General features: G+C 41.9%; 1 protein-coding gene across 1 annotated transcript; it reads left to right on the top strand.

Moving 5' to 3' along the window:
• Window positions 1-400: 400 nt before the first annotated feature.
• Window positions 401-13,363, top strand: xirp1 (xin actin binding repeat containing 1). Its single transcript, XM_039602729.1, has 10 exons — window positions 401-542; window positions 806-944; window positions 1,456-1,600; window positions 1,734-1,788; window positions 1,869-2,174; window positions 2,872-2,950; window positions 6,251-6,402; window positions 6,617-6,658; window positions 8,414-12,796; window positions 13,230-13,363. The coding sequence occupies exons 3-10, from the start codon at window positions 1,476-1,478 to the stop codon at window positions 13,230-13,232; spliced, it is 5,145 nt and encodes a 1,714-aa protein (XP_039458663.1). The 5' UTR covers window positions 401-542; window positions 806-944; window positions 1,456-1,475; the 3' UTR covers window positions 13,233-13,363.
• Window positions 13,364-13,650: the final 287 nt, after the last annotated feature.

Below are 13,650 nucleotides of genomic sequence, written 5' to 3'. Positions count from 1 at the left end.
GAAGCTGAACAGGTGTACCTAATAAAGTGGCTGGTGAATATGTATGTCATCATATTCACTTGTAAACACAGAAAACCAGTTGCAGGTGAATGCAGGCCTTGGCTCTCTCCTATTGTGACAGAGCCACTCTGTGGGTGCTTTGCAGGTTGTAGGCATCGTAAAACTGTAAACTTTAAGATTATCATCTGCGAACTATAAAATTCCTTTGGGATAATTAGGGTATAAAATTGTATGTGCCAACAATTTAGAAATGACTGTAATCATCAACAGAAATGGGTTCATCATCAACTTACAAGCACCGTCAGCGTTTCTGGTACTGGTATCAGCAGAATCAGCTAAACATGTTATCATCTGTTTGAGCACACTGTGGAACAGTAGATGGATGAATGTGGCCCTTGCTGCTGCTAACACAGTAACTAGGGTAAGGCGTGAGAGGTGCAGATAAAATGCTGCCGCTCTGGGTTTTGGTTTGGAATCCAGTAACAGAGCGGCTATGCCAGGCATTTCAGCACGGACATCTGACTGGACCAGCTGTCACGCAGGTCGGCTCTCTGGCTTCTCACTGTTTTGAATGCCTCAAGCTGTCAGCATGGTCATTAGTGTTTAAAGTATCAAATAGAAAGCATTACAATTTACAAACACATGGATACTAAAAATGTGTTTTGGTGATATGTATAGCGTAATAAAGACAAACAGAATTTGGGGAAATGCGGCTTTTTACTCCGCATACATGTCCCTCCATTTATAAATATCAGAGTTTTATTGCTCCATCAGACAAATTCATCAGGTGATTCTATCATGGCAGATATCATATCCGGAAGACTTGAATCACAAGGTGTTTTAGGACTTTGACCACCAGGAATTGCTGTGTCTTGTAAGAGATGCTCCTAAACCACGAGTAAGACGGAAAGACAGAAATGGTGACAACTTCTTCTTCTTTTCAGGTTTGGAGCTGAATATTCATTTGATTTTTTTTTAGGTAGAAGAACATTATTTGCATCATTAGTATTGCAATGTTATTGCAACTGCTTTGTAGCTGACTCACATGTGAGTCAGACAGAATATATATATGTGAATATGAATTCTCTGTTCAGAATTAAGAGGTCATTCTTTCTTTCTTTCGTATTTGAACGCATTAAATGTTCTTTCAGCAACAGCAATCGTGTATGTATCGTACTCTTATAAGACGGCATCTCGAGCCAGGGTTTGCTGCTTGAGTGCATACATTCATAAACATTAACAGAGTCAGATGACTGTCAGTGTCAGTGTCCGTTGTATAATAACTCAAAAGAAGTTAAACCTCAGTGATGCACTTGAATTTAAGAACGTCAGATTTAGAGTTTATTGATGAGTCAAAAGAAACCATTTGTGGATTTGATCTATTCTGCTTTAAATGACAGTCTGGTTTTAAAAGCTTGCAGTTTGGTGAAAAAATGCTGTTGCTTTGAATTGCAGCTGTTGTTTAAAAGAATACAATGGAGGTTTTTGGCCTGAGGAGGACCCAGTCCTTGAAGAGTCTTTCTGGGACTCACGAAAAGTCATGGGTCAATGCAGTTTCCCCCGGCTGGAAGAGAAAGTCTGTCTCTCAACTGGTGCAACAGTAAGTTCTACTGAGGCACAAACATTTACAGTTTATTTACATTATTCACAGGTGCCGGCAATGTTTGCTGACTGTGTATTGTCTTCATTCACTCATCTGTTAATATATATTGGTATTAAATTTGTCCTAACAGTTACCAAAGCTGCTCTGACCTAAGGAGTCCTGAAAGAGCAGAGCAGAATCTTGAGGTAGGTGTCTACACCTGTGTTTGTTAAATGGAAATACTGCTAAAACTGAAAAACACATAAAAATCAACTACTGTCTTTAGCTGTCAGAAAGCTGGGTGGATGGCGGATGGAGACGAGAGGACAGCAGAGAGAATGTGGTCCTCTGGGGCTCAGGAAGGCGCTCTAATCTTTCCAGGAGTCGCTCCATGGAATTCCTTCCTCAGAAGGAGGCTACGGGCACCAAAGCCCTGTGTGCCCTGTTCGAGTCCAAAGCTACCCTGCAGCAGGGCTTCAGCAGCAACCCTCGGCTGAACATGACGTCTGAAGCTGACAATGTCACAGTGAGAGACTACCCTCTGCAGGACAGGAGAAGTCATAACACTTTTCTTAAGAACACGGCTACACAGGTGTGTCAGCTGCTTACTTGAGCAGTTACAAGAAGTGTTACAATACAGTGCTGGTCATCCAAATGAAACAAGCACGTGATGTGAGCCTGGTTCTGCTAAGGGTTTCTTCCTGTTAAAAGGGAGTTTTTCCTTCCCACTGTCGCCAAGTGCTTGCTCACAGGGGGTCATCTTAATGTTGGGGTTTTCTCTGTTTTCTCTTAAAGCACCTTGAGGTGACTGTTGTTGTGATTTGGTGCTATACAAATAAAAGTGAGTTGAATTAAATTGAATTTTGCTGAAACGTTAGTCCTTTGCTTTGCACTTGGTAGCCTATTTGGCAGTTAGCAATTTATTTGATGAAATACAGTATAGGTAGCAATGAAACGCTAGTATTTTCATACTTTTTAAAGGAAGCACTCACCTGATATGTTTGCACTTTACATCCAGAACCAGGTAGTTAGTCTGTTTGTGTGAAAAAAAGAAAAAAATCTGCACCAGTTAATAGTAAAGCTTACTAATCCTGCATATCTTTCCTGGCTATGTGTTACTGAAAGTGACACGAGTGTCATCCAACTCTTAACCCAGCTATCATGGGTTTTAAGTCCCTTTATTTTAAGTCTCGACAGTCCTACTCCACACCCACCAAAATGAAACACAAAACAATCATATATTGTCTGTTATAATTCTCTTGACAACATAATATGCTGTTTATCCACAGAAAGCCACTCAAGTGGGCGGAAGCAGGGCTGTGAATGGGCTTCCAGAGTTTCATGACAGAGCACGCAGACACTTGCCTGGTGAGCAGTGGTACTTTATTTCATATTTACTACAATCACTGACATCTAGGAGGGGATACGGGATGGGTGCCAGAATTTCCTTGAAGCTTTGAGATTCATTGTCATGTAAGGTAAGACGAGTGGACACTTCTTAAGCTGTTTAATATATATGTTCCTGACAGTTCTTTGAAATATGAATGTAGGCACATTCATCTTTGCATGTCAAACAGCAGTTCTCAAGCATATCGAATGAATCTATATTAGGTTGCCGCAGAGCAAAGAGTTCAGGATCAAGGCCTAGTATTTAAAGTGTCACCATGTAAATCCTGACCGAGTTTACGAAGCAGTGGCAACCCATGTGGTGTTTGGTGGTGGGAGGAAAAAGAAGCTAAATAAAGACAAGGATGTAGTGTTGTAAATGCATAACTATGTGCCCGGCACACATGCTTAAGATAGGACTGAGACTGTCACTACCAGTCCTGACCGTGACGCAGGCCTTGGCCCTCTGAGCCATGCCTGTCCACAAACCATTACTGATATTGCTTCAGCAATACTGACGTCCTTACGCTGTGATGAGCCTGGTATAAGTAAGGGACAACCAGTAATGTCAGCTGTGGTTGTTCCAAAATAAAGGTGAAATATTTGGTAGTGTTTCATAATACAGCCCATGGCTTATGGTGTAATTTACCAGCATTCGCCATCTAATTCTGTTGAATTTTGGGTGAGATTTTGATGATCTAAAAACACTAATTGTGTCCTAGTGATACTTAAAGTGTAGGTAGTGTGGAAAAAGAGAGTATGAATTGGCATTTTAAAAGATTGGACTGAGATCAGGGCAGTTTGGAGGCCAAATAAGTTCCTTTGGATCTGTGTCATGCTCCTTGAGCTGTTCATGAGTAAGTTTGGCAGTGCGGGGGGTGTACATTGTTTTGTCCAATGGGACACTTGAAGGTCTATGTTGGCCGAAAATGCTGTTTAGGCGTGTGAGTGACATCCTCATGAATGCCAGGACCCAAGTAGAACTTACCAAAATAGGACTATTTGTCTGTATTTTTTCTTTCAATATATTGGCTACTGAGCACCCACTGACACACATACTATTGGTCCCACCCAGTTCCTGTTATAGCAGGTGACAATGTATCTGTGGGAATGAGGGGTGTCCCAATCCAGCAGTGACTAACAGAGGTGATTGACTCAGGCGAGTAGCAGCAGCCAGCCCACCATCCCAAAATAGCCAAAGTCTTCCACTGGGACAGCGGGCACTGATAAAAATCAGCTGTCACCAAGGCCACGGGACTAGAAAGAGTTCAGTCACAGAGAGCACTGAAAGAGGAGACAGGCTCTACTACACATCACACATCACAGGGGTCCTGGGAGTGAACACAGCAGAAATACACAGGGAAAACAACGCTGGATGGTGTTTTAGTGAGTATTTATCAACTTTCTTCACATGAGGCCAAATAGCGTGACTGTGCCGCTACAGTAAAATGACAATAGCACTATATAATGACAGAGAAAGGTGTCTGAATGTACATGCTTTGTATTATTGGACTTTATTTTGTCAAATTTCATGCTGTCATTGTTGAGACAAGATTAAGTTGTACTCGAGAAACTGATTTTTTCAACAGCAAACACAAAGTATAGAAAATTCTGAAATTTGCAATTTTGCTCCTGTCTTTTTATGACTGAGCTATAAAGGCAGTAATTTATGAATATAATGCTCTCTTCATTAAGTGTTAAGTGCTCATCAACCGTCAGACCCCATCGGTACGCTATCCTTCAAATTTAAGAAAAATGGTTGAAATTGGAAGTCATCCATTAAACAGTTAGTCTGTTTCCTTCTCTATATCTTTAGAAACACTGGAAAATTAAAATAAAATGAAGGAAAAAAAATTAACTCCTGGAAGTAGGCAAATGGTGTAACACACAGTGCTATTTGGGGGATCTGGGACCCTATAATACAAGTTGTCCTTTGGGATGTAGGTTTTCATTACAGTCTATGAATGTAGCTACAATTGCCAACAGCTGATGGAGGTAAAAGGCGGCGGTGGTGGTGAAGAACAAATGCCAGCTGCATTTAACCATCATTTGTACAGCTGCCAGCATCCCAAAATTCCCTCCCATTAGCATGCTGCTAATAGCTCCTCTTCATTCCTGAAGAATTAACCCAGATCAAAGAGATGTCGGCAGACATTGCTCAGAAAACGTTGGAATCACTGAAAAAGGTTTCCAGTTGTGTCATTGAAGCTTAATTTCACTTTTGAGTCTGTAAGAATGAGTCTTTTCATTATCTCCTCTGTCGAGACAAGTTTGCGTGGATGTTTGTGAACACACATCGATGATGAGTGACAGTTGACCTCTCGGTTTACTGGGTGAGGACTTTAATGGGGTGGGCATGGCAGTCGGTTGCATGATTCTGTCTGCTCACCCATCTGTGAAAATGCTTTAAGTCCAGACTCGTGAGAGGCGCCGGCTCGCCAGGCCATCCTTTTGTCCTGTCAGGGCTTAGTGCGTGAAAAGGGAGGTGTGTTTAAATCTGGCCATTAGTTACAGCTGGATGGCCTGTGCAGCACACCGTGCTGTTGACCTCTGAACATATTTTTCATGATACTGCTGTTGAATTTTTTTCTAAACTCATTATATTTACTTAACTCCAGCTGAGGAACAAATTTCAGCTAATACAGTCTGATTGCAGGGAATGTTTTTTGCATAAACAAAAATCAAGTTCAGAACACATGCATGTGGTTTACTGGGCTGGGCAGTCGCATTCTTTTGGTCAGGTGTTGATGGTTTGATGGGAGAGAGCCCATTCAAACAATGTGCAAACAATCTGTGTCCCTCCAGCTGAGCTAGCAGTTGCTGTTTTTTCTTCTTCTTGGGTATCATGGTCAATCCGTGGAATGCATTTTGATGATGGTCCTGGGCAGCAGGGAGGGCTGTGTGGGCCTATTTATCTACCGGGATCAAAGCTCATAATCTGACTTGTTTGTTACAATATCTCTCTTTACTAAAACATATATTGTTTCATGGCATAATGCATGTGAACTAGAATCCATGAGGTAACAGGAAGCTACAACAGTGATAAGACAGATTCCACCATAACTAAAAATACACAGACACAGCGTTATCATTCAACTTGTTGCTGACACTGGACACGCACGGCTTTGCTTATTTTAGGATACAGCAGTATCTGAGTTCCACTTTTATGCATGTGTGTGTGCCACTAGGTTTAAACTAGAAATCCCAAGACTCCAGATGTATTATTGGGCAAATCTAATAAAGAATTCAACATTAATTTGATGTGGGATCTTGTTCTTGCAGAGGACAAATACAGTTCTTCACTGACTAAAGGGGGCACCCCAACAAGACAAACCAGAGACAGAACATCTACTTCCTTCTCAGTGAGAGACAGATCAACTCTCTATCTGTCAAGAACAGCAGCCACTGACACCACAGGAGGCCCAACACAACCAGTGAGTTCCTGAGATGCTTCTCATTCCTCCTCACAAAGTGAGGTCAAGGGCTTCAATGGGGAATTTTCAGTGTGCTAGGTCACAACAGGAGTGCCTCAACACTTTAGTGCATGTTTGAAATGTGTGGAACACAGTGCTAATGTATATATGTAACAAATAATAAAGTTCTGTGTGATTCAAACTGATTTAAATCACTCTTTGCTTTGTTTAACAGGAATTCATTGGTACACTAGGAAAAAGGGCGAAAAACAGTAAGGTACAGTATACGTCATTTAGAAACCTTTACAGGAGAACGTGGTTTCTCAGTATTGTGTGCTGTGCAAGTCTTTGCTTCCACCATCAAACACACAGTCAATCTACGGCTCACATTAAATGCAACATAAAGCACAATCTTGTAAACAATACTGGTCCTGTGTGAAAAAGTAAGTGCCCCTTATGTTAAATTGTGAATTAATTACTAAAAGTTAGTTCAATTTCACTAGCTACACCTAGACCTGATTCCTGGCACCTGTTGAATCAAGAAATCACTCAAATAGAACCCGTCTAACAAAGTGATGTACGCTAAAAGATCTTGAACTATTGTGAGATGACTCATCCAGAAGTTCAGAAAAGAGCCCAGAACAACATCTAAAGAACTGCAAGCCTCAACTGTCCCATGAATTCTGCTCTCTACCAGAAAAAACCCCGAAAGAAAATTTTCAGCCATCAGTTTGTGCCCTGAAGCTTGAGCACACCTGTGTTATGAAGCAAGGCATTGATTGAAAACACACATGCAAGTCCACCTCTGAATGGTTAAAAAAACAAAATGAAGGTTTTACAGTGGCCTAGTGAAAGATTGAGAGGGTTTTTGAGTATGGACAAGGTCAAAATCCTCCAAATTGGCTGAATTCTTCAACTCTGCAAAGAAGAGAGGGCCGAAATTCAGGGCCGAACAATGAGTCTTTCACAGTGATGTGAAAGTCTTATTGCTGGTTATTGCAAAGCCTTGATTGCAGTTCTTGCTGCTCAGGATGGCATAACCAGTTGTTAGGTTTATGGGCTGTTACTTTTTCACAAAGGGTCAGGTATGTTTAAATCATTTAGATAATTTACTTTTGTTTACATTTTTCTGGTTTCTAATTAATTGTAGTTGTATGTAGTTATGTTGTTATGTAGGGATGTTATGTTGAAAAACTGAGAATGACCACAAGGTGGTGCCTCCATCCTTTCTGTTGAGCTGAGCTCCAGCACAGAATTGAACACAGACACAGAGTATCTCCATCAGAATAGTACTATCAGATCAACGGTAATCATTAAGCAGTGCTGAACTTGGTCTGCTGCTGAGAATGAATAATAATTATATTAGTAATGTATTACTGAGGTGACCTGGCACCTTTATGAGCTAATAAGATTTAAACCAGTGAGTTGCTGGTTCTCCATGGACACCAACAACTCAAAATCTAGCTTTTGTTATTTCCATCTGAATGTTTATTTTGGGATTGAAAGTGAATCAAAATCATCTCAATTAGGTGTTTCTGTATTCTGTTTTTTTTTTTCGTTTCAACAAGCGTCTCTATCAGTGCATGTGGCATACCTCTGTGAACATATCAACAATAGCTGGTTGACTGATGGCAGCCTGTCTGAAACTTTTAACAGCGCCCAACCCTAGTTTACACTGCAACAACGTAGCCAGAAAAAAAAACTTAAAACAGATTTAAATTTAACACTGTTTTCACTTTTTTCACCTAAAAAAGTTAAAAACAACTAGCCACACTAGCAGCCTCGGCGGGGTGTATGTGTGATATTTGCCTACTAACAGCTGTGAAGTGTTTTTGGTAACCCTGGTGTGACTGAGGATGGTTTGGGGTGAAAAAGCATAAAAGAAGCGAAGCGAGCATAAAAGAAGGTAAAGTATGGCTTTCCTTGCTATGTATGTCATTCTAATATTTGCATGTATTTTTTTTAATGCTCTTTTTGTTGACTAGATCACTAGATCCTGATAATATTCTTTAATTTCTTTTATTGTTTCAAGATGGCTGACCAGACCAGAAAAGTCACAGTTTTACAATCATCTCCTGAGGAAGATGACTTGCCCCTCCCCCCACCTCCCCCTGTACCACCTAGACCTTTCGACTACGAAGGGCCTTCATCGTTAAGTAGCCTTCCCGTGCCTCCACCTAAAGAAACCTTCTCCACATTCTACCAGCAACGGCAGAAAAATGAGCTGAAGAGGCTCTTTAAACACATCCACCCAGACTTACGGGCAAGTCTCGATGACGCAGTGGATGATGAGATCATGAAGGCAGTGCAGTCAGAAAACACTCAGGCAGCAGATGCAGCTTATCAGGGGGAAGTGCAATCCATGAGATGGATCTTTGAGAACTGGACTCTGGACAGTATTGGAGATCCTCATTCAACCAAAAAGCTGGTGGATAATGAGGAGTTAAAGGGTGGAGATGTAAGAAGCACCTCCTCGATGTTTGAACATATTGACAGCACCCAACTACAGTCTGCCAAAAGGCAGATTTCTGTCAGGGGGGATGTGAGAACATCAATGTGGTTGTTTGAGACCCAGCCCTTGGATTCCTTAAGTAGATCCGTAAATGAAGAGGGTGAACTAGTTGAGGCAGTGCTGAAAGAACCCGTACAGCCTGGGGATGTAAGAGGGACTCGTCTGCTTTTTGAGTCTAAAGCACTGAGTGACTTGGGGCGCTGCAACTCCATTGAAGATCATAGTTTCCTGAAACTGAGATCTGAGCTTCAGGAGCTGAAAGGTGATGTCCAAAAGACCGTGAAACTGTTTCAGGCAGAACCTTGCTGTGCTATCAGAGACAACAGTGGCAATATGTATGAGATTAAATCCATCTGCAGGGAGGAGATCGACAGTAGTGGCTTTTGCACTGCCCGCTGGCTTTTTGAAACCCAGCCTTTGGACCTGATCAGTAAGGGAACTGATGTCGTGAAAATAATTCGGGGCATATCGCTAGAGGAGGGTCAACGAGGAGGTGTTGACCGGAAGAGGTGGATGTTTGAAACTGAGTCATTTGACAGAATACCAGAAGTTGTAGGAGAGAACACATTTGAAGGAGCCATCGCTGAGTGCACAGGAGAGGTTGATGTCGTCAACAAGAAGAAATTCTTTGAAATGAAACCACTGGCAGCAGGAAACATGGCAGAAAAGTCTTTGGAAAAAGAAGACGTAATTGGGGGAGATGTCAAGACCTCCCTTTGGCTGTTTGAAACGCAGCCCATGGAGACGCTTAGTGATAGCTATGAAGTTGGGAGCCTGAAGAAAATTACCCTTTCAGCTGAAGAACAAGGTGAAGTAAAAGACAAAAAACAGTTATTTGAAAGCAGCAGCATTCAAAAGAGCACTTCATTAAAAGAACAAGTGATTGAAAAAGGTGACGTGAAGGGATTCAAAGAACTTTTTGAAAAAATTCCTTTGAGCAAAATTGCTCATTCTGAGGAGGAGATTACCGAGAACGAAAAGTCTATTGCAGTTGGAAATGTAAAAGGTAACAGAGAAATGTTTGGAACAACTCCATTATATGCAATAAAAGACAGCTCTGGAAACCTTCATAAGGTTACAACAGTCAGCCGAGAGGAATTCACTAAAGGGAAAGTCAAAAACTATAAGTGGATGTTTGAGACGAAGCCGTTAGACCAACTGGCAGAAGGAAAAGCAAATGTTGAGGTAATCAAAGGCATCACAAGACAGGAAGACAACACAGGTGATGTCAAAACGGCAAAGTGGCTTTTTGAAACACAGACAATTGATGGGATTCATTCAAAGTTCAATCAGACAAAGCAAAACTCTTCTTTGGAGGAGGAACCGCACAAAGGTGACGTGAAGACCTGTAAATGGTTGTTTGAAACACAGCCAATGGACATTTTGTATGACAAATCGGAAAAAGCAAAAGATAAAGAAGCCATTGAAGATACCAATGTTAAGTCCATTACATGGCTTTTTGAGTCACAGCCTCTAGATAGCATCAAAGATGGGGAAAAGTACAATTTGAAGCTTTGTAGCACCATACGAGATTCAGTCCAATCAGAGATTGGTGTTCAAACTGTGAAACATCTTTTTGAAACAGAGGCCTTGGACAGAATAAGAAAGGATACAAATTCAGACCAAAATCTGAGATGTGTCAGCCAAGTGAACTTTCAGTCAGGGGAAGTTTCGCGAGTCAAAGAACTTTTTGAATCCCAGTCTCTTGACGAAATAGGATCAGAAATCGTGGCAGGATCTGATCAGCAGAACCAAGGCGAACAAATCGAGAGAGGTTCTGTAAACAAATTTACTTGGATGTTTGAGAACTGCCCCATGAGCCAGATCAACAAGGACAACAATGACACAAATACACCAAAGGTTGAGAGCATTGAAAGTGGTGATGTCCAGAAGAAAAAGTTTATATTTGAAACATCATCACTGGATAAAATTCATGATGAACCCGTTGAGCAGAATTGGGTCAATGTGGAGCAGCCTGTGAGCAATATAGATGTGAAGTCAAGCACTATGATGTTTGAGTCCCTGCCACTGTATGCTATCAAAGACAAAGAGGGCCAGTTTCATGAAGTTACAACTCTAAAAAAGGAAGAGGTAATGAGTGGTGACGTAAGAGGAGCAAGGTGGATGTTTGAGACAAAACCACTCGATGCCATCAGGGCGGAGAACGAAGTTTATGTCATACGAGCTGTCACCCAGGAGGACGTCAAGAAAGGAGACGTTAAATCAGCCAGGTGGAAATTTGAGACACAACCTCTTGACTCCCTTACGAGTCGAGATGAACTCTCAGTCAGGGTGAATGAAGACTTTGGAAGCAGTAATGTGCAGCTGAATAAACAGTTATTTGAATCTGAGCAGCAGTGCAAGAAGTTTGTGAGAATGGTTAGTGTCACTGATGTGCAGCGTGGAGATGTCAGGACCTCCACCTGGCTCTTTGAGAATCAAACCATTGACAGCCTGAAAGGGGAGCCTCAGGAGCAGGGTCCAGTAAAAACAGTCCACAGGGAAGATAGCCAGAAGGGAGATGTGAAACGCTGCACCTGGCTCTTTGAATCGCAGCCCCTGGACAAAATTAAGGAGCCAGAAGAAACCTCAGTGCAAAGTGCTAAAGATATCCCAAAAGCTGATGTGAAGTGCACCACCTGGCTCTTTGAGACCACTCCACTAGACAAAATCACCGCCAACAGTGTGGCTGATACCCTTTCGTATTTGAATGAAAATGCTTTTGTTCACTCAAGTGGCATCATAATAGAAGCAGATGGCAGCAGAAATGTTAACATGGCAAAATATATGTTTGAAAACAAAGAAGGGGTGCAGATTGAGAAAGAGGATGTTGTTGAGGGTAACATCAGGAACATCATGCTACAGCTCTTGGTCAGACCAACTCTCAAACCACAAGTAACTCTTCTGAGAGAAACTGAAAAAGGTAAAGTTAACACAACAGTAGTGGAGCTTCCAGTCTCCCAGGCGACCGGCACAGTCAACATCGAACACGATCAAAGAATACAAAACATTGCCCAGGTAATTGATGAGTTGCTCATTCCACAAAATAATTTGAAAAAGGGAATCATAATGCAAGAGACTGCGGCGGGACAAGCAGAGATGTCCGTTTATTCACTTCTCTGCAATTACGAAATCAAAACCGAGAGTCTGGTTACAGAGAGGGGGGATGTTAAGTCTGCAATTGGAAATTTGTTAGCTACTGCCAGTAGTCAGAGGACAGCAGCGTCGTGCAGAGTGGACGAAACAGAGAAGGGAAATGTGAATTTGTACAAAAGCTGCATTGAAAAGGGAGATCTGCATTACCTCAAAAGTCTTCACACCGAGGCATCTGAAGATGAAGCTGATCAGAGCCTTCTGACTAAGGAACAGATTGAAACAGTTCAGGGGGGTGTGAGGGAAGCAAAGAGAAGCCTCTATCAGCAAAAAGAGCAGGCAGAACGAACAATTTCTGATGTTTTACCAGGGGACGTAAAGAACACCAAAAAGGTTTTTTCATCAGAGTGCTCTGTTAGTGTTGACAGCTGTGTTCCAAAGGAGGAAATTGTCCCTGGAGATGTCAAGGCAACAATGCAATCATTAGAACGTGCAAAGCAACATAGCATGTGTGTGGAGCGGGAGGTCATTACACCTGGAACTATTTATGACATGGACCTGTCAGCTCAAGGTCCTGAAAGTGAAGGAAACCAAGCACAAAAAGAAGTCATTATATCTGGAGACATAAAAGCAGCTAAAAGGTCTCTTGAAATGGCAAAGCAGCAAAGCATGCAAGTAGAGCGGGAAGTCATCATTCCTGGAAAAATATACAACCTGAATATGTCCGCACAAGAGGAAAGCTCATCAACAGTGGCACAATCAACATGTTCGTCCTCCTCAAGATGCCAGCAAATCAGGACTTCTCCGAAGGTCAGTGATACAGAGAAAGCTCAGGAAAGCCATATCTCCTTTGAGGCTTGTCAACAGAGTGCAGCTATAGACAGTAATAGTGCCGCAGAATCACTGCCACCTTTTGTAAGTTGCGAGTTTAATAGTCAGACAACTGAAGATGAGACAGAACAAGTTATCAGAGGAGATGTGAAGGCAGCTATTAGAGCTCTGCAGAGTGCAGCGACAGAGCAGAAGCTCCTAGATAAGGAAAATATTATAAGCGGTAATGTGCAATTGGCTCTCAAATCTCTTGAGAAGTCTAGCGTAAATGTATCCAAAGGAGACTATAAAGCTGCCATGATATACAGAAATTCAGGCAGGGCTTGTTCAGAGAGGAGCAAGACTGTTCACAAGCAGTGTGTTGTGGTGCCTGTGCCTCCGTCTGATGCAAAATTATCTCCTTCAATTTCAGTAACCTGTGAAGGACAACCATCTGTTACAACACAGAATTCAGCTCCCAACCCTGTAGCAAATGGAACCTCTAAATCACCCCGCTCTGAAAGGCCAAGTCCACCTCCACTGCCTCAAAAGACTGAGAAACCACAGGAGCAGAAACCAGCTTTACCACCAAAGCCACAATGGATAAAATCTGTAGTCATGGAAGAACCAAATACATCACCTAACAAAGTTTCCTGCCCTGTTAAAGAAAATACAAAAAGTGTAGTAATTCGTCCGAAACAAAGCCAGTCGTTTCCTACAAGCTCTGTGGGTAGCCAAGAAACTACAACACATGGAAAACTCAGTAAACAATGCTCACATGAAGCATACCAACAACAAAAATGTGCTAATGAAGAAATGCAAGTCTCAAATCAAACAAATGTATATCTGCCAAT

This window comes from Oreochromis aureus, linkage group 18 (genome assembly GCF_013358895.1).
Source record: "Oreochromis aureus strain Israel breed Guangdong linkage group 18, ZZ_aureus, whole genome shotgun sequence".
Classification (NCBI taxonomy): domain Eukaryota; kingdom Metazoa; phylum Chordata; class Actinopteri; order Cichliformes; family Cichlidae; genus Oreochromis; species Oreochromis aureus.
This window is presented reverse-complemented; position numbering and strand designations above follow the sequence as displayed.